Source organism: Lycorma delicatula, chromosome 4 (assembly GCF_047948215.1).
Source record: "Lycorma delicatula isolate Av1 chromosome 4, ASM4794821v1, whole genome shotgun sequence".
In the NCBI taxonomy this organism is placed as follows: Eukaryota; Metazoa; Arthropoda; class Insecta; order Hemiptera; family Fulgoridae; genus Lycorma; species Lycorma delicatula.
In genome coordinates this window covers 45,811,548-45,833,607 of record NC_134458.1, presented here as the reverse complement: position 1 = coordinate 45,833,607, position 22,060 = coordinate 45,811,548, and the positions used below count along the sequence as shown (strand labels likewise).

Sequence of the window (22,060 nt, the reverse complement as noted above, 5' to 3'; positions counted from 1 at the left end):
TAAGTTTATTTTGTTCTGCTTCTGATTCAGACTTATGTAGCACACTTCAAACGTATACTAAGGGGATAAAATGAATTAAAATTTTTTTTTTAGTATTAATTGTTTACTACTTCTGAGAAAAAGATTTTTTAATAATTTTAAATAATTTTTTTCTAGTTATTGCTATTCTTTTTATGGAAGTATGAAGGTAGTGGTAGAGATTGTACAGGTTTTTTAATGTTAATTGGGCTTACAGCCGGTAGATAGCAGCACTAGCTAAGAAATCAATTTTAAAATGTATCCAATAAAAACCGTTGAACATATAGTGTATCTATCTTATAAGGAATTTTTTGAAAAAGACCACAACAGCCTTGGTTTAGTTAAGTTATAACATTTTTATAGACATTTCACCTGTTCTGGTGGACGAGATATGATCCAGGTGAACTCGATTATAAGGATAATATTTAATAGAATTAAATTATAATGCAAAATAGGCAATTTAAATGAATACAGCAGTTTTTAAAACTAAGTAACCTGGAAATCTAAAAAAAGGTTTGCATTGCGAATTGTATTTAATTGGTTTAATAACTTTATAATTTTACTTTAAATTAAAAAAAAAAAAAACTAGCTTTAAACAAGCCGTGCAGTTCTTTTTACGATATTCCACAGATGGATTAAGTAGCTATATTCACAAACTACATATGTTTTTTTTACCCATTAATCTGTAATACGATAACAATGATTTAAAAAAAAAAAAATACCACGCTGATATGGATAAGTCTATTTCAAAACAATAATTTGTCTGTGGATTTATTATCTCTAGATTTTTTCTTTTTGGCCTCTTTTGTTGACTTATTAATACATAAACAAAACATAAAAAAAATTCTTTGACTATATATTATTGATCTTAGAGAAAAAAATATGGGCCTCCAGGCGTATACTTTCGGACTTCGTTATTTCGTAGTAAAAATTCAAAGCAGTGCCCTTGAAATGAGTAAATACTTAATATACGTAAATAAAAGCCTCTTCAATGAATCATGAGACCTTGACGTTGGTGAGGGGGCTTGAGTGCTCAGGGATACAGAGTAGCTGGACCGAAGGTGCAACCATATCGGAGAGGTATCCGTTGAGAGCCAGACTAAGGAATGATTCCTGAAAGAGGGCAGCAGCTCTTTCAGTAGTTTTTAGGGGCGTGAGTCAGGATGACTTAAACGGCCATATCAACATCACTCAGTCCTCTGAGTACTGCGCAGCTGAAAGCAATGGAAAACTACAGCTGCTTTTTTTCCAAGAAAATGTGGCTCTCTGCATTTTCATATAGCAATGATGGAGGCGCCTTCCTTGGTAAAATATTTCGGAGGTAAACTAGTCCCCCGTTCGGATCTCCGGGTGGGGACTACTAAGGAAGGGGTCACCAGAAAATAAAAAATAACATTCTATGAGTCGGAGCGTGGAATGTTAGAAGTTTAAAAAAGGTTGGTAGGCTAGAAAATTTAAAAAGGGAAATGGATAGGATAAATGTGGATGTAGTAGGAATTAGTGAGGTTCGGTGGGAAGAGGAAGGCGACTTTTGGTCAGGTGATATTAAAATAATTAACTCAGCTTCAAATAATGGGCAGGCAGGAGTAGGTTTCATAATGAACAAGAGAATAGGGAAGAGAGTAGAGTATTTCAAAACGCATAGCGATAGAATCATTGTAATAAGGATAAAATCAAAACCTAAACCGACAACGATTGTTAACGTCTATATGCCTACAAGCGCCCATGATGATGATGAGGTAGTGTATACGAAGAAACTGATGAAGCAATTAAACACGTAAAAGGAGATGAAAATTTAATAATAGTTGGAGATTGGAATGCAAGCGTTGGAAAAGGCAAGGAAGGAAATATAGTGGGTGAATACGGGCTGGGCAAAAGGAATGAAAGAGGGGACCGACTTATAGAGTTTTGCACGAAGTACAATTTAGTAATTGCCAACAACCAATTTAAAAATCATAATAGAAGAATATACACTTGGAAAAAGCCAGGCGATACTGCAATGTATCAGATAGATTATATCATGGTTAAGCAAAGATTTAGAAATCAACTCGTTGACCGCAAAAGTTACCCTGGAGCAGACATTGATAGCGACCATAATTTAGTGATAATGAAATGTAGATTGGGGTTTAAAAACCTGAAGAAAAGGTGTCAGATGAATCGGTGGAATTTAGAGAAGCTTGAGGAAGAGGAGGTAAAGAAGATTTTTGAGAAGGACATCGCAAGAGGTCCGAGTAAAAAAGATAAGGTAGAAAATGTAGAAGAAGAATGGGAGAATGTTAAAAAGGAAATTCTTAAATCAGCAGAAGCAAACTTGGCGGAATAAAGAGAACTGGTAGAAAACCTTGGGTTTCAGACGATATATTGCATCTGATGGGTGAACGTAGAAAATATAAGAATGCTAGTGATGAAGAAAGTAAAAGGAACTATCGGCAATTAAGAAATGCTATAAACAGGAAGTGCAAACTGGCGAAAGAAGAGTGGATTAAAGAAAAGTGTTCAGAAGTGGAAAGAGAAATGAACATTGGTTAAATAGATGGAGCATACAGGAAAGTTAAGGAATATTTTGGGGTACATAAATTAAAATCTAATAATGTGTTAAACAAAGATTGTACACCAATATATAATACGAAAGGTAAAGTCGATAGATGGGTGGAATATATTGAAGAGTTATACGGAGGAAATGAATTAGAAAATGGTGTTATAGAGGAAGAATAGGAAGGTGAGGAGGATGAAATGGGAGAAACAATACTGAGATCTGAATTTAAGAGAGCATTAAAAGATTTAAATGGCAGAAAGGCTCCTGGAATAGAAGGAATACCTGTAGAATTACTGCGCAGTGCAGGTGAGGAAGCGATTGATACATTATACAAACTGGTGTGTAATATTTATGAAAAACGGGAATATGTCTAATTCCTCCATGTCTTTCTGTACTTCGTATAACCATTTCGGTCTGCTTTTCTTGTTCCAGAAAAGTTCGATTATCCGTCTGATAAGTCTGGTCTCTTCCATTCTGAAAATATGTCCTAGAAAGGAAATTCTCTTCTTCCTAAATTTATTAGAAAGAATTTTACTAGCGAATTTTACATGAGAACCAAAGTCGCGCTTTAGTTACCACACATAGATAGCGTAAATTGAAGGCGCGCAGTAAATAAACTTGCATAATTCTATTCCTATTAGAGATAGTTAAAAAATTCAAAAAGGTACCGATTCATAAGTCCCAAAGCTATAAATCACTCAAATTTTTGACGTATTTTTAATTTCTGATTGCCCTTTAATCCGGATCTACGATGCAAATTTGCAACTTGTTGATAAAATGCCTATAATAATAAACAAATTGCAAAAAATAAAAAGGTCAGTATAGCATTTTGATCTTGAGCTTACTACTTACTCGTTCTAAAAGGGATATCGCTATATCTTGTTTTATTTATCAACACTTGAAAATTTAATTTTTAGAAAAAGCGTGTTTTGGTATCTTAGCTAACGCTCAAACCCCGATCATTATTAATTCTGTTTTTTCCAATTTAAAAATATTTTAAATCGTTATTTGTAAGGTAAAATATGTACTTTAAGTTGACATCTTAAAGATATGCACTTTAAGATGGTTTCTCAGAAACTTTAATTTTTCAATGAGTTTTAGGAAGTAAATATTAATGTACTTCGTAAACACATGAAAATGACCCTAAAAACAGATTCTTATAAAAAATTAATGAAAACAAATATTTCAATCCAACTTAGTAGATTTATGTAAAATAATGTCATTTACCAATAGTACATATATATACATACATTTTTTTTGCAAAATTTTTTACTGTTTGTGGAAAAAACGTAATTTTTTGAAAAAAATATCTAGTCTTTCGTCAATGTCTTGTTTATTTCTATTCTTATGAAAAAATACCACTAGAAAACTAAGAAATTATCTATAAAAATTCCGCTATTGGCGAAAAAGTAAACCTTTTCCTTAATTTATTAATTAGCAAATTAAATAGTTATTCGTTCATGTCCGCTAGGGCACACCTTTATTCTATATACTTTTCCAAACCTATTCCAATAATTTATTTTCGTGGTGAATTTTTTCGTGGTTAAGGCCTTTTGGAGTCTCTGTTGACTCAGCCAAGCGGGTCATTTTTATCTTTGAACTAGAAAGTAGGTTTATAATTATGTATGAGTCTTTTTCTAGACTAGACTTTTTTAATATCATTTATATCAAGTTTATCCGGACTTAAATTGGAAAAGATTTCATGAAGTTATAAAACCGGATGTCCTTCCTGAACCGTTTGATGATGCTGGAAACACAGACTGTACATAACTATTATAATTTAATTAACGGTCACCCGTATATTTTGTCAATCGGGGTCTAAAAAATATGAAAGTTAATATACTAACATCGATGGATGGTGACTGTGACTATTGTTTAATGATGCCCGAATGTCTATATGATTTTATTTTCACTTAATGAAAATTCTAGAATTAATAATTATTGGATCCGAAATGTTACCATACAGTATTAATTTAGGCTTTTGTTGATTAATGAAAAAAAAAGATTGTCTGATTATTATTTTTATTAGATTTTAATTATTTCACATCGTTAATTTTTTGTTTGGCTATTGTTGTTTTTGTCTGTGTTTGATCTTTTTGTCATTGTTCTTACAGATATTTACGTTTCCTCCTCGTTTATTTCTGTACTGGTACAATAGTGAAACTTTCATTGGTTGCCATTTACTCCACTTTCCTTCTTATAACAAAAAGTAAAAGATTCTAAGTTCTTTCATGCAAAATAGACGTTAAAAGTGTGTTTACAGTTATCTTTTTTATTTTTAGAAACATTCTTTTTAATCGTATTAATATATCCACAATTCAGCTAAATCTTTTAATTTTTAATAAATCGAAAGGGTTTAGAGCGGCCAAACGGTTTAGTCTTTTATATATGAGAAGTTTGGATGAGGACATAGAGTGCAGAATTGGGTAGCAATAAAGGCCCCTACAATCTGCAGTTGAATATTTTAAGATAGCCGCAAGCAGAACACAATAAAACCACTCTCAACGAGCCGAAAATTAACTTTTAAACAAAGTTTATTAGTCGTAAAAATATAGGCTGAATTTCAAGAGGGGTTTGTGCGGTTTATTAGATAAGGTAAGGTGAAAAGCATTAAAACGGAAGTAAAACCGCTACATAGTGGCAGATAAAAATTCAATTTGTACGGAAATAAACGTTCAGTTCTTTGCTATATTCTCTGGTTTGTTACCGTTTACAAGATCTCGGTTCTGTACCGAACCGACTTCACGGAAAAGCAAAATATCATGTATTCTTGACCGGAATACTGTAATAAGACTCCATCTTTAAGCTATATTGCTCCATGAATTTCAAACCTGCCTACTTATCTTTAACTACTTCTGAAAACAAGTTACATTTTGCCTCAAAATTTACGGGCAAAAGTTTCTTCTGAAACAGTGATTTATTTGAGTAAGAGAAAGGAAATAAATATTAATTCGGTTTTCTTGTAACCTTTAATCGTTAATTTCATTAGTATTATAACTGGAATAATTTTTTTTTTTATTGTAACCATAATCGACAACTGCAGCCAGCTGAGTTTTCATAAAGTGAATTTATTTTTAGCTGTATCGTTCAAAACCATCTTAATTTTTAATAGGTACTACGCAGTCAATTTTACTTAAATTTGTTATTAATTGAAACAATTTTCTGTTGATCAGGCTCTACGGTCGGCTAATCACGTTTAAATTTTAATTAGCTGTCTAAAAATAGTTTTAAGGTTCAAAAGTTTTAGGAGGTAAGTCAAGTACTGATCGTTTTATAAAAAAAAAGAGCTTAACATTTAAAATATTATATATACAAAAGAATGTTTGTTAAAATATTATTGAAAAAATATTTATTTTTATGAAATTTAGTCAAATAAAAAATTAAAATTAAAACTGATTTTGTTATAAGAAATATTTTACCCATAATTATCCCATCAGATTTAATTTCTAGCTCTAGATAACTCCGGTTTTAGTTTTGAGATCATTTTAAAATTTCTGAGTTTGTACTACACACTTCAGAGTGATAATTTTTTTTATCATCAGTCATTTGACTGGTTTGATGCAGCTCTCCAAGATTGTCTATCTAGTGCCAGTCGTTTCATTTCGGTATACCTCCTACATCTTACATCCTACATCCCTAACAATTTGTTTTACATATTCCAAACGTCGCCTACCTGCACAATTTTGCCCTTCTACCTGTCCCTCCAATATTAAAGCGACTATACCAGGATGCCTTAATATGTGGCCTATAAGTCTGTCTCTTCTTTTAACTATGTTTTTCCAAATGCTTCTTTCTTCATCGATTTGCCGCAACACCTCTTCATTTGTCACTTTATCCACCCATTTGATTTTTAAAAGTCTCCTATAGCACCGTATTTCAAAAGCTTCTAATCTTTTCTTCTCAGGTACTCCAATCGTCTAAGTTTAACTTCCATATAAAGCTACGCTTCAAACATATACTTTCAAAAATCTTTTCCTGACGTTTAAATTAATTTTTGATGTAAACCAATTATATTTTTGACTGAAGGCTGGTTTCGCCTGTGCTACTCGCCATTTTATATCGCTCCTGCTTCGTCCATCTTTAGTAATTTGTAATACTTTCGTCTTGTTCTTGTTTATTTTCATGCGGTAGTTCTTGCGTAGGACTTCATCTATGCCGATAATTGTTTCTTCTAAATCTTTTTTACTCTCAGAATTACAACATCATCAGCAAATCCTAGCATCTTTATTTTTCACATTGTACTGTTACTCCGGATCTAAATTGTTCTTTAACATCATTAACGGCTAGTTCCATGTAAAGATTAAAAAGGAACGGAGATAGGGAACATCCTTGTCGGACTCCCTTTTTTATTACGGAATCTTTCTTTTGTTCTTCAATTACTACTGTTGCTGTTTGGTTCCTGTAAATGTTAGCAATTGTTCTACCTCTGTACTTGAAACCTAATTTTTTTAAAATGCTGAACATTTTATTCCAGTCTACGTTATCGAATGCTTTTTGTAGGTCTATAAATGCCAAGTACGTTGGTTTGTTTTTCTTTAATCTTCCTTCTAATATTAATCTGAGCGCTAAAATTGCTTCACTTGTCCCTATACTATTCCTGAAACCATATTGGTTTTCTCCTAATATTTCTTCCATTAACCTCTCAATTCTTCTGTGCAGAGTTCTAGTTAAGTTTCTGATGCATAACTAGTTAAGTTAATTGTTCTGTATTCTTCACATTTATCTGTTCCTGCTTTCTTCGGTATCATGATTATAACACTCTTTTTGAAGTCTGATGGAATTCCCTCTTTTTCGTAAATATTACATACCAGTTTGTATAATCTATCTATCGCTTCCTTACCTGCACTGCGCAGTAAATCTGCAGGTATTTCGTCTATTCCAGGAACCTTTCTGCCATTTAAATCTTTTAATGCTCTCTTAAATTCAGATCTCATTATTGTTTCTCCCCTTTCATCCTTTTAGACTTCCTCTTCTTCCTCTATAACACCATTTTCTAATTCATTTCCTCCGTATAACTCTTCAATATATTCCACCCACCTATTGACCTTTCCTTTCGTATTACAAATCGGTGTACCATCTTTGTTTAACACATTATTAGATTTTAATTTATATACCACAAAATTTTCTTTAACTTTCCTGTATGCTTCGTCTGTTTTACCAATGATCATTTCTATTTCCATTTCTGAACACTTTTCCTTAATCCAATCTTCTTTCGCTAGGTTGCACTTCCTGTTACTAGTATTTCTTAATAGTCGATAGTTCCTTTTACTTTCTTCATCACTAGTATTCTTATGTTTTGTACGTTCATCCATCAGCTGCAATATATTCTCTGATATCCAAGGTTTTCTACTATTTCTCTTTATTCCGCCTAAGTTTGTTTCTGCTGATTTAAGAATTTCTTTTTTAAAATTCTCCCATTCTTCTTCTACATTTTCTACTTCATTTTTTTTACTCGGACCTCTTGCAAGGTCCTCCTCATAAGTTTTCTTTATATCCTCTTCGTCAAGCTTCTCTCTAATTCCACCTATTCATCTGACAATTTTCTTCAGGCTTTTAAACCCCAATCTACATTTCATTATCACTAAATTAGCGTCACTATCAATGCCTGCTCCAGGGTAAGCTTTGCAGACGACGAGTCGATTTCTAAATCTTTGCTTAACCATGATATAATTTATCTGATACCTTGCAGTTTCACCTGGCTTTTTCCATGTGTATATTCTTCTATTATGATTTTTAAATTGGATTTTGGCAATTACTAAATTATACTTCATGCAAAATTCTGTAAGTCGGTTCCCTCTTTCATTCCTTTTGCCCAGCCCACAGTCACTCACAGTATTTCCTTCCTTGCCTTTTCAAAAGCTTGCATTTCAATCTCCAACTATTATTAAATTTTCATCCCCTTTTATATGTTTAATTGCTTCGTCAATTTCTTCGTATACATACTCTACCTCATCATCATCATGCGCACTTGTAGGCATATAGACGTTAACGTCTATCGTTGACGGTTTAGATTTCAATTTTATCCTTATTACAATGATTCTATTGCTATGCATTTTGAAATACTCTACTCTCTTCCCTATCTTCTTGTTCATTATGAAACCTATTCCTGCCTGCCTTTTATTTCAAGCTGAGTTAATTATTTTAAAATCACTTGATGAAAAGTAAGTTTCCTCTTCCCACCGAACCTCGCTAATTTCTACTACATCTACATTTAAGCTATCCATTTCGCTCTTTACATTTTCTAACCTACCAAACTTTTTAGGCTTCTAACATTCCACGCTCCGACTCGTAGAATATTATATTTTAATTTTCTGGGACCGCTTCCTTAGTAGTCTTCACCCGGAGATTCGAACGGGGGAGTAGTTTACCTCCGGAATATTTTACCAAAGAGGTGCCTCCATCTTTGTTACATGAAAATGCAGAGTTACATTTTCTTGGGAAAAAAGCAGCTGTAGTTTTCCATTGCTTTCAGCTGCGCAGTACTTAGAAGATTAAGTGATGTTGATATGGCGGTTTAACTCCTCCTGACCTACGCCCTTAACAACTGCTGAAAGAGCTGCTGCCCTCTTTCAGGAATCATTCCTTAGTCTGGCTCTCAACAGATACCTCTCCGATATGGTTGCAGCTTCGGTCTAGCTACTCTGTATCACTGAGCACTCAAGCCCCCTCACCATCGGCAGGGTTAATACTATATCGGATGAATTTCGGCAGTAGTGGATTTGAAGATGCTTGAAGTATCTGAGTAGAAATGATGTTAGTTTAAACTTTACTTAAATTATCGTAAAAAAAAACTGTTATAAATATTCAATATTTAAAATTTTCAGTTCAATTTTGAGCCGAAATAACGTAATAAAAAAGCCTGATACAAAATATATAAATTCATCAGTTTTTTAGGGAGAAATAATTAAAATGTTTTTAAATAAATTTATTTCGATTTTAATTTTACAACAATTTGATATCACTTGAAATTTATATTGTCGTGTTTATTATTATCTCGTGTTTTCTTTTATAAAAAAAATCTAACTTTCCGTTTGATTTCCAATGAAGAGATAAAAAATTAAATTTTTTTTCGTTATGCATAAATTCCGTTAAAAATCTGTAAGAAAATAAAGAAAAACTAAATATATAACATTACATAAATTCTGTGAGGCAAAGAATTCAGCTTGATTAATTACTATGCATTTCCAATAATATTTTCTTGAATGACTATTTTCGAGCTCGTATATCCATTATATTTTATATCAATTTAACCTTAGTGTGAATATTTCGTCACGTTGTACTAAAGGATCTCTTAAAAAACATTCAGTAATTTTATAGTTCTTTTTTATTCGCTGTTTTATAGTTACTAACATTTTCCTTCTTTTTTGTTTTAATAAATTTTAATAAAAGGCTTATTTATAATTAAACTACCATCCCTGTCGTGGCTTCGTCCGCGCTATATGGTTGCTTGCGTTACCCGTCGTACTAACTTTTTTTTATTTTATGATTTTTAGCCAGGTAACCGGAGGCAGGTGCTGTCAGTCGCGTCGCACATATAGTAACGATGGCAGTGGTGTTTGAAATGCCGCCGCGCCGTACACCGTCGCTTAAAGAAACCGAAATCCAAAAATACCCGGCAATGGTCTTTAGTTATTTATGTGAAAAGTACTTGAAAGCAGAAATCGAATGAAGATATCGTTTACTATAATCGGGAATTGGGAAAATTTGAAATCATAGTTCAAAATTTTTTACTTCTTTCAAGGACAACTTTTTCCCCATTTAAGAATAAATTTCTAAAAATCGAAAAAATTGGTTTTTAGATATTCACATGAAGATTTTTGGTGTTGGTAAACACCAAAAATAAATATTATATCTTCATTTGTTTCTGAGAAATTAAAGAAAAAAAGAATATATTTAATTTTTACTCCATTTTAATCCTTTAAACTAGGAATTTCAAAAAAATCCTTTCTTAGTGTGCACTTAAACCGTAAGAAGAACGTGTATACAAATTTTCATCAATTTATCATCAGTAGTATTTTCTAGGCGTTGATTATGAATCACTCACGACATGTTCTTTTATATGTATATGTTATAACATTTCCTATTTTTAGAAATGTAATATTTTTCCGATTCCACACTTATCACTTGGACTTTTATTTTCTATAATAATTAATAATTATTTTATTTAATTCTGTTAAATTGCTATGTTCTATGTAAGTTGTAACTTTATACCTTTTTTGTCTGTAACTAAATTAGTATATGTGGCTTTGACTTAGTGCTTATATCCTCATTTTGTTACATTTAAACCGACTAAAACGCGGTAAATTGTACGTTACCAGCGGTATATTATTTCTCAGTACGATCGAGAGACCAGTAAATGGTATTGAGGGGTTAGTGGCTCATACGACCGGGTATATGAGGAGAACAAAGCGGTTGGATTATACCAAAATTGGCAGCTATTGACAGATACGTCATAACCTGTTTCTGTTTACCTGTATTCCTGTGCTTTTGTATTTCTGCCCGCTATGTCGCAAAACAAGAGTCCACTTAGTTAGTTTCCTTTGAAAGTCGTTTTCCCTCCCATTGCTGATGATGAATTGAATTCATGCGTATTTTTCCATAGGTTTATGTGTGTACAATTGTCAACGTCCTGTAAACTGGACGTCGTGTCGCGTTTTAAAATTTCCTGAAATTTCTATTTTCCTCAGTCAATGGTTTGTATTTTTTCCGTTAACGTTTCGTAAATTTTAAAGACTTTTCGTCAATGTTTTTTTTTTCATAAAGAACTTTTTTAATTCATCGACGGTATAATTCATTTAGCATTATATTTATTTCTGATCTGTAAAAATGTAGCCGGATGAGATTGTTTTTAACTGTATAAAAGTAAATAAATACGGTAAATTTTTCTACCAAATACCGATTGAAAATCTCTCATTACAAATAACACAGTGCTCTAGAATCGTTAATATTTACATTAATGCAAACACTATGGAAATTATACTTACTTCTGTAATAACTAAAAAATATTTGATTTCTATTTTCAGATTCTATATATTTCACCAATATAACTGATTTAAAATTCAAAGATCGACTTATTAAATTTTAAAGATTTAATATGTAAATGATAAAAAATGAAAACAGATCTCTAAAATTATGTAAAACTTTTACACTCGCCATTCAAAAATTGTTTAATAGTCATTGGGGGAGATAAAATAAATATCACACGTAGAGGAGGAGTGGTTAGTAAAAAGCACATCATGTGATGACTATTAAAAATTTCTCTACTGCATATTTAACTTAGTGCACGTAACAATTTTACATGATTTTTTTTTTGCTCTTAGAGAACAATGGGAAAAAATTATATATGTATGTATAAAACACAATATTTCTGTGAGTGAAATATAGCGGAATGTAAGCATTATTTGGTATATTATTTTCCATAGAATATCATCCCTTTATCTGCCTAATTATCTGTCATTGTTATATTGTACGTAAAACATATATATATTCGTTTTTATTATAGTTTCTATAGCTATTACTACTGGCTCTTTAAAATCTTTAAAATTTTCCAGTTCACCATATACATGGATTTAAAACCATACAAATTGATTTAAAAAATAACTTTTTTCAAAGTTTATTTGATTGAAAGGTAATTTTAACTTCTATATAACATTTACATATGGTTGAAAAATAATTAAGGTAATTTGTTAATAAACAAATCATGAAACTATGAAAAAGTGTGTGAAATTTTAATAATTTTTTAAAAAAATGTAAATAAACCAATTCAATTTCGAAAATGAGATGCATAAATATATATATTTCCTTTTAAGTAACAAATACTTATAAAAATGAAATATTTGTACTTCTTTATTTTGTGAAAACAATAAAATTTATTTCCTTGTTTATTTGAAATCATTTTTAGTTTCCCAGCCGTAGCTGTATTACTGTTGGTGCAGCATAGTTATAAAAGGAAAGTATATCTATTAGATTTTGGAAAATTTCAATATTTCAAGAGCTTCTTAGTTCAAAAAACTTTTCAGGAATTACCGGTACATGAAATATATGTATTTACATGTGTTGGACTGTGTTTCAATTACTAACCCTGAACTGACTCAACACAGATTTTTCTAAATGCTTAAAAATTGTTATATATTGATAAAATTTGAACAAAAATTAGAAAAGGGGGAGAGCAGTTTTCACCATTTTGAACTTTTGGCCTTTTTTCATAAAAAACTGGAGAAAATTAAGTTTTATATCGATGAAATTACTTAAGTTATTCCAAAGTTTAAGGTCAATCGTTACGGTAGATGATATTTTACATTATTTCCAATCAGTTTATGTTTAATATCTCGAAAATCTGTTGACTAAAAAATTGATATTTGGCATAAGTATTTGGTTATATTTATGCCCGATTTGGCGTGATCTTCGACCACATCGGACAAGTGTTTTATCACTGTAAATTATAATTTTTTTTAGTCTTATTGAATAAAATTACATCTAATTGGGCCATTTCATTCAATTAAATAATTACTCGAATAAATAAAATTTTAAGCCCAAAAAAAGGGAACTGAATGTAACCCGAACTTAATATATCAATTTTTTGAGCTTTAATTCTCTAAACTGAAAATCTAACAGTATCTGGTATTAATGCAGCCAAAATGAGAATCTATTATAAAAAAAGGTTCCCATGGGAACCCGACTTAAAAATTCCTAATTACTTCCAAAGGTAATTATAATCTCTGATACTTAATTTATTTTTCAAGTTGTGACTTATTAAAAATGTTACATGAGGTATAATTGAGAGCTAGCTTTCAAGCAAGCGAATTAAATGAGACCCAAATTTTTTTACAAAATGATTTTAATTTTTTAGCTATTATTCTCTAAATACAGTATAATTTTAATAATAAAAATATAATTTAGTCAAGAGGGTCAACTGGAATCCAAAACGTTTTACATATGATCAGCGAGCAGTTCTGCTTGCGGACTATCGCCGAACAAGGACCGAGTGCTTTCATGAGATTAGGATTTCTAAGCGTGATTCCTACCGCTCTTTTGTGAAAGAGCAGCGAAATAAGGACCCATGGGGTGTAGTTTATAGAGTTCTCGGGCATAAGAAGAAAAAAGACGTTCTTCTGTCCGCTCTCTCGAAACAGGATGGCGTTGTAATAAATAAAGATCGTGTTCTCTTCTTCTGATGAACGATCTACTTCAGATGATACTGATATTGGTGAAACCTCATATCATCGCCGAGTCCAAAGGGAAGTCGCAAATTTTGGCTCTGAGATTCAGTCTTCTGAGATTACCGAGGCGGTGGTCGGTCAGGCAATCTGCAGTCTAGCTAGGAATAAAGCTCCCGGATATGATTGTATCACGGTGGAGATCCTTGAACGCACATTGCCCATAATCATAGGTTTACTAGAGTTTTTAATAGAATGTTCTTTGCTGGATATTTTCTGGCCTGTTGGAAACGAGGTGTATTGAAGTTACTATTCAAAGGGAGCGACAAGGATCCCACCGTGAGCTCTTCTTACCGGCCTCTGCCGGTAATAGGACTCTTGCCTGCAATAGGTAAAGTTATTAAGGTGTTGTACCTCCGAATAAATAGTAGACTAACTTCTGAGCATTTGTTAATGGACAATCAGCATGGTTTTCGCCCGGGAAAGAGCACAGAGGACGCAATCTTCAAGGTATTAGACATTGCATCGATCAGTGTTTGCAAATATGTTATTGGAGTCTTGTTAGATGTATTCGGGGTCTTCAATAAACTGTGATGGCCCTCTGCGTTTTTCCAATTGCAGAAGCGTGGTTGCACGCAAAATGAGATTCTCTCAAGCTACTTCAGCAACCGAGCCACTGTCCTTCGCGACGGCGGTTCGGAAGTAGGAAACATCCTGTCAAAAGTAAGTCCACAGTCATACGAGGGAAGTATGTTCCCTCGTCAGGATTGTCGAGTTCGACTCTCTGATGCGGTTAAGATATCCCAGTGGCTGCCGCCATCGTCGCTTATGCCGATGATGGTTTGCTGTTGTCGAAGGAAACACGAGGAATGTGATAGAATACAGAGCAACACAGGCATACAAGGTACTACGTTCGTGGAGTCTTCAGCATAAGATGGGCTTCACAGAGAAGACCACTATGATGTTTCTGAAAGGTCACCTAGCCGCGACTCATCATCCCACCAATCGTCATCCACGAGTGGGGACGGGTGGTCTTCACATAAAGTATGTCACTATTCAAAAATATCTGGGTGTAATCCTTAATGAGAAAGTTCACTTCAAGGAGCACCTACAGTATGTCACCTACAATTGATGGCTTCTTCGATGTTTTTAGTGTAGTCCACTCTGATTGGGGGTTGAATTTCCGTACCATGCAGATTCTTTATAAAGATGCCTGTGAGGCCATAATGTTGTAGGCAGCGCCTGTCTGGACTCATCGTATGCAGCTCCAGTGTTATAGGGATATTTTATTGCTAGCTCAGCATCTTCTATTACTAGCTGTTGTCGGGGGCTACAGAACTGCCTCCTGAGAGGGAGTCTCTGCAATCGCTGGCAGTAAATCAATGGATATTCTGGTTAAGGAACCTAGCAAGCGGTATGTATCGAAGAAGGAAGGCCTTCTATTCCCAGGGCGTATGCATGAAATTGAAGACCAAGGTTTTGACTCTTGGCAAGTTAGGTGGAATTAATTTTCTACTGGTCGATGTACGCATGGTATATTGCCGGATGTTAGAGAATTGAGAGCGGTTAAGTAAGTTTCCCCCAATCGGACTACAACACAATTTCTATGAGGACATGTTGCATTTAGGAACAGCTTGGCTAAGCCATGCAGCCGTGGGGTATAGCGCCATCTCGACGATGGTAGTTTAGGTTATGAAGTAGATGTCACGCGGGACTCTGCGATGGAGCTAAGTGGGAGTCGGCGGTCTGTCCACCTCTCCCTTGTAGACCAAACCAGAGTCAGTATTTATAATCTAATTGAAAGCTTACATCAGAAAGAGCTGAGAATATTAAGGGAAAAAGGTATAAATTCCGTTGTGACGAACAACATTGCTGGTGGTATGCATTTTATTTACCAAATAGACTTGTACAATATGAGACATTTACAATCAAATGTAGCTTACTTATTAGTGAACTAGGCACGGAGTTTGTGTTTCCGCGAACTCGGTTAGCTAGTTTAGAGTGCAACGATGTAGGACAGTCAAAATGTCCGAATGAGGCTTACAACGAAGACGAAAGCTGAGTTTTAAAAATCACCGGTCTAAATGTCTACCGAGGCATTTACATAAGTGTAATCCCAACCGAGGCCTGGCTTATTACTGTGAGGTGTATCGGTTAGAGGGTCTGAAGACGACTCCCGTTAAAGCCCATCAGAGCTAGAAACATTGAAGGGGGGGGCGACCGGAATCGTCACAAGGTGGGTGTCTTCCCGTTCGGGGGTTAGGATGGTGTGGTCTGTCGCCTGGTATGGTGGGTCTCATCCCCATGGTGTATACTGTCGTAGTCTCCAGTGTGATACATTACTGACCGTAGCATCTGAGCGGATATCATCCGATCCCGATAGTAAAAGCATCCTCCTTCATGGTCTATTGCGGAGGATCGGATGTTTCCATTTTCAAGGCTTCAGGTACCTGAATGGAATTCACGTCGAGTCCTTTAGGAAGATGGAAAAGAGAAGCAAATATAGGATGACCTAAGACTGAACGTAGACAATAATATTGAAGAAGATTTTTTTTTGGTCTAATGTGAAGTGTTTTTAGATAGTTTTGACAACCCTTTATTAGAACTGAATTTTATCCTTTTATTAGAAGTAATTTGTGTGTTTTTAAGTGGCAAGGACCTTTTACACCTCTGTCAATTTGTGTTTCTTTTTGAGGTTTTAATATCCTTTGTCAAGTATATTTCTGGATGTTGCTACGACAGGTCTAGTCTTTTGATAATGTTACTAGTGTTTTTATCAGAGAGGGAAAGAAATTTTTTTTTATGTGGAAAGTGGCTAATGACCACGGTAGTCGATGCTCATAAAACCTCAAACAATGGTAATAATAATCATGGATAAATAATAACATTCACAATCTTAAAATTATCACTTTATGGCACTAAATATCGTTTGAATTTTGAATTCGTAAAAGCCGAATAATAATAATAAAATTTTGTTGTACATGTGGGACAGCGCCGGGAAAGTTTTACAATCCTTTGACGGTTTTTTTTCAAAATTCAATATTTGAAAAATATTGAATATTGGCTTTATATGTATGTTGTCAAAATAATTAGTATTAATTTTTTTGTTTTAGGAGAAATATAATGATTTTGTATAATTTCTGAAAACTCTTTTTTGTACATTTATAATAATTAAGAAATTTGAAAATTGGGTTTGAAGTAGTTTTTAAAGGGAGATGTTTACATTATCTGATATCTTTAAGGGGTACTCCTGAGAATATCATGGTTTATCAATAGTGGAAAGGAGTGCATAAAATTAGTAAAACTTTTTTCCTTCAAATTTTAAATGGTCCCATATAAGGATATGGAACATAATCTTATAGTTATAAGGATACATATAATTTATTGAAGTTTATTTTTTAAAATTACATAGATTTTAGATAATCTTTGTAATTTTCTTTTGAAATTCAGAGAACGAATCAGTTAGGTCGAAAGCAGCATGTAATAATTTACATTTACAAAAAAATTTCTAAGAAAAGTTATTTTTATAAAATTACAGTAATAAATTTTGCTACGTATGTTTAGTCCTTTATTAAAAAAAACAAAAACATTTTCCGATATAAAGAATTTCACACTACTTCAATCAACGACTAGGAATTCTTATCAATTCAATTTTGAATCAAACTCTTATATTCCGTAAAAAATGGGAATACATAGGCAACGTACGTAAATTCTACGGACTCTCTGTAGGGTTTCAAATTAACTAAAACTATTTGCTTTATCTATATACATATGTTTCTGAATTTTTTTTATATTTATGAATGTTTCATATACGATGGGAGCAACGAAAATGTAATTATAATGTATGCGTTAATTTTTAATAAAAATCTTATAACGAAATAGATTTTTCTTTTTCCTTTCGTATGGAAATTTTATGACTGAAAAGCCTTCCACAACATTTTGTAAGATAATGTGATAATCATTTAGTTTTAGTTAAGATTATACACTCAAAATTTGGAAATTTTGATATAAAATTGTTGTTTTCCCTGCGTCTGTAAGGTTATTAAATTGGCGAATACATTCTGTTAAAAAGTAGAACTACAAATAAAAAAAATAATTAAATTACTTTGTTAAAAAATATGAATTATTAAGAATTTACAAAAGTAACCTGTTTTATACCATATATAGTCCACATTACTGTAAAATGATGCCGTATAAATGAAAGGAAGATTAAATATCATCTAAATTTTCATGAAAGGTTTGTGGTGACAAAATCAAAATGTAAATGACTTGAAGAGGAAATATATGACACGAATGAGTTAAGCGAATGTTAAGTAAAATGCGAATTGTATATAAACCGGGATACGTCAACATTATCAGCAAGACAAATGTCGTTGTCAAACCAAAGATTTGACTCGTTTCCGCATGCCCATCCCTTCCTGAAAACACTACACCATGTGTTACTACATAATGTACAACTCGACAATGTTATCTATCCCTTGCACTAACAGTTCCTACTGCTGTTTCTCTAACGTTGCCCGCTTCCTGCAGTACCTTCGAAATGAAAATAAAAGCAGATTTTGTCGTACGACCTTACCAATGTTCACTTCCGAACTTCTAACACACGTACAAGGCTTAATCAAAGTCAAAGAAAAGACTAGATTTATTTTTTTTACGGTATCATAAAAACATATAAAAACCGAAATTCAAAAAACATTTTTAATTTTTTTTAACAAAGATCCATGCTATAGTAGTCTTATCATTCCTTTAAGTCACGCCTCTACATTACATTTTAAATATTTCTTTTGACATTTGACAATAAATAAACAGTTTTTTACATCAATCAATTAGTTGATTGGATCGATAAGCTTATAAAACTATCCTATATAGTTTATTAAATTCGTTTTTTCAATATTTATAGAGATTGATTTAAAAAATAAGCAATAATTTTGGATCTCAGTTACGTAATTTGAAAAATGTTCACAAGCATTTGTGTACTTAAAAAAAAACTAGGAACGCGTCGTTAAAGTATGAAGTTAACTTTTACCAAATTTTTGAATGTCATTATATTAATATAATGGGAAAAATTTCTGTCAATCTTCGGTTTGCTTTTCAACTCGACTTTAATGATTTACGGATGTCATCTACTATTTTCTGTATAGTTCTCAATTTAGAATTTCTTTGCAGGTTCTTTCTTATTATCCGTCTAAATAAATGGAATAAAATAAATAAATAAATGGAAATGGAATAAAATATTATTCCATTTCCTTTTTCCACAATTCAGAGACTTTTAGTGCTTGTTCAGTTATTAAAAAAAAATGTTTTCCTGTTTCGTTAGAAGCGAATAAAGTAATCATCGCTAGAATATGCATGTAGATTTTTTAATACTGGAATTTTTTAGTTTTTATTCATCTGATACCACTATTATTTGTTTAATATGGCGTACTGATACTTTTTTCGAATATTTTACAGTTTTTTTTTTTTAAGTTGTTTATATATATTTTTTATTTTGTTCAAATCTAATTTAATCCTTTATTTTATGACCATTTTTTAATAGTGATCAGTGAGCGGCTATATTCATTAATTCCGGGGAAAAATTAAATTTTTTAGCTAATGTGAAAAGCTAACATCAGATACAAAAATATTCAGCTGTAAATGACATTCAAAATTGCTTTACCGTGATTAATGATACATATATTTGGTAAACCGTTGGGAAATATGTGGGAAAACCAACAGGATAATCCTTGAAATACCTCCTCATTAAGTAAATAAAAAAAAGATGGTAGTTATTGTTCTATTTAAAAAAATCTGATTAAAAAATCCTTTAGCGTTTAATAGTGACCATCGTTCACCAATAGTTACGTCTGGAAAAACGTAAACGCTGTCGGCAACCATATCTCTCACCATAGATGTAAAACCTTTTCACCATGTTACTACTTCATTTGAATTTCTTCCTTCTTTTAGGAGTCTCAACGTTACACTGAGACAGCTTTTCTTGATTTAGCACCTCTCACTTTGTTTTTCAATCTAAAATAGTTACTACTTATCTTTCGCTCCGGTTAAGACACAATAATTTGATGAAGTATTACGTATCCTCAAAAATTATGTAGTGAGATCATTTTATCGTGGACATCATGGTACTATAAACTAAAATTCCATTACGGACTATAATAGACACACATTTGGTACGATTCATGAAATGCAGTTACGCACAACCGGTAATGTCTTAAGCAGGTGTTGGAAATGTCCTGAAGCAGGTACGGACCTTTCGCACCATTTTTTTTTTAGATGAATTCCATTAGTCTTGATGTCCTACAAACGGTGTAAGAAAATATGGTGCGAAGGGTTTGGACCTGCCTTCAGGAAAATGGCGGACATTTCCAACACTTGCTTGAAGACATTACCAGTTATACATAACTGTATTCCACGATTCATACCAAACGTGAGTATCTCTTTATTATAGTCCATAATGAAATTATAGTGTATAGTATCATGATGTGCACGATAAATGATCTCACTATACAACCATTCATAAAAGAAACAAAAAGTCCACAGCAGGCTTATAAAGGAAAGCGAGAGGTGAAAAAATTTCCTTTTTTACACGACTGCCCAAGAAGGAGTGATATGTATGTTTTTGGAAGGAGTGGAATGTCTATTTGTTCCACCGTAGCAGCTCAACGGCCGAACCGATTTAGATGTATGACCCCACGTTGGAATCGTTACGTTACTGGGAGTGTCATAGGCTATATATATATATAGTTGTGGTGATTTGCCGGTTGATGCGTATAATGAATTGTAATGAAAGTAATAAACTGTGAACCTCTATCACTGTCAGCTGGGTTTGAAGTGAATGATTAAAATCAATAGAATGAATTAAATTACAAAAATAATAGAATCAAATTTACGTAAAATAAAATAAAATTATATTAAATAAATTTAAAAGAATTCTATTTAATAATAGTGGGCTTCCCGTGGGGACTGCGTGTGTGGATGGTGTGGTGAGGTGATGCGAGGACCGATTTTCAAAATTCAAACGGGGTATTTGTTAGTAGGTTGAAGGGTAATTTTTGCATGCATCAGGTACACTCTCGATCTAACAGATAACGGTTATTCGGAAATTTTGTTGTATCTTCGCAACCGATCTTCAGATTATCAAAATTCAAACGGGATATTTGCTAGTGTAATACAAAATCACGATGGAACTAAATCAGAACAAAAATTAACTGATATATTCAGAAAAATCGAGTGGCCTACTCTACGTCGAGACCAACTTGAGCTCGGTGAGCTTCCACAAACGGTCTTTGTAGAGTCTGGTGACAGTACGATTATACAGGTAATGCTGTCGGCATCGGATTGAGGATCGAGTTCACTATTGTGGAATTTGATGCTTTAGGGGAACAGGGCAAAGGAGAACGGCGTATGCTGCCAATAATATTGTGCTGGGCTGTGATGGTGAAACTACAAGGGACTACCCTAGATAGTGCTGACGTAGATCTGAGCACTCACACCTTTGCCAAGGCCAGGCCTATGTAGCACGGATTCGCGTGAGACAATTGGGGAGTTTAGCTATTCGTTTTTTGGATCCCAGGAAATTTATGTTTCATTCGCAAGATTAAAAGTCTCTCGAGGAACTCAATCGCTTGAGAAATCTGTAAGTTTAGATTGGTATACGCTAATTAAATAAATAAATTGAAATATTTACAGTTTCCTCATTAGGGTCAGTACGTTAAAAACTTTCGAATCGAGAATTTTTCTCAATAATCACTAAAAAGTATTAAATAATAAAAATAATTATAAAAATTGAAAAACACGACTGCCAAAAATTAAAAAAAATAAATTGATCTAAAAATACGACAATAAATCGAACTAAAAAAAAAGAAAACAATTTATTGAAATAAATGTCTAAACATCATTATGCAATATTTAATTAAATAAAATAATGGGTGACCAATCAATATCCAGAGTTTTAATTTGTTTAAATATGTTTTTCATGTTGTAGAAATAGCAGACATTTTAGGTTGTCTAATAATTAAGTTCTCACCAGGTCTTACATCGATAAGAAAATTTTTTCCTTCAACGAAAATATTTAAATGCACTCGGGGTACTCTGAATAGTAATTATTTTATATTAAAGAGCTCTGAATAGTAATTATCTTTTATTAAAGAGCCCCGATGTATATTTAAAAAAATTAAAACTGTCTGAAAGTTGATTGATCACCCATCATTTTCTTTAATTAAATGCTGCATAACAATGTTTAGTCCTTTATTTTCAATACCTTGGTTTTCTTTTTTTAGTTCGATTTATAGTCTTTTTTTAAATCAGTTTATCTTTTTATTTTTTATTTTTTATTTTTTGGCAGTCGTGTTTTTTA

At 32.7% G+C, this 22,060-nt stretch overlaps 1 protein-coding gene across 1 annotated transcript in view; it reads right to left on the bottom strand.

The window, feature by feature from the left end:
• Positions 1–3,248: 3,248 nt before the first annotated feature.
• LOC142322605 (uncharacterized) overlaps positions 3,249–22,060 on the bottom strand; it is a 38,263-nt gene continuing 19,451 nt past the window's right edge. Inside the window, exon 3 of the mRNA XM_075361681.1 lies at positions 3,249–3,335. Coding sequence (XP_075217796.1) covers positions 3,249–3,335 — 87 coding nt within the window. The remainder of the gene's footprint in view (positions 3,336–22,060) is intronic.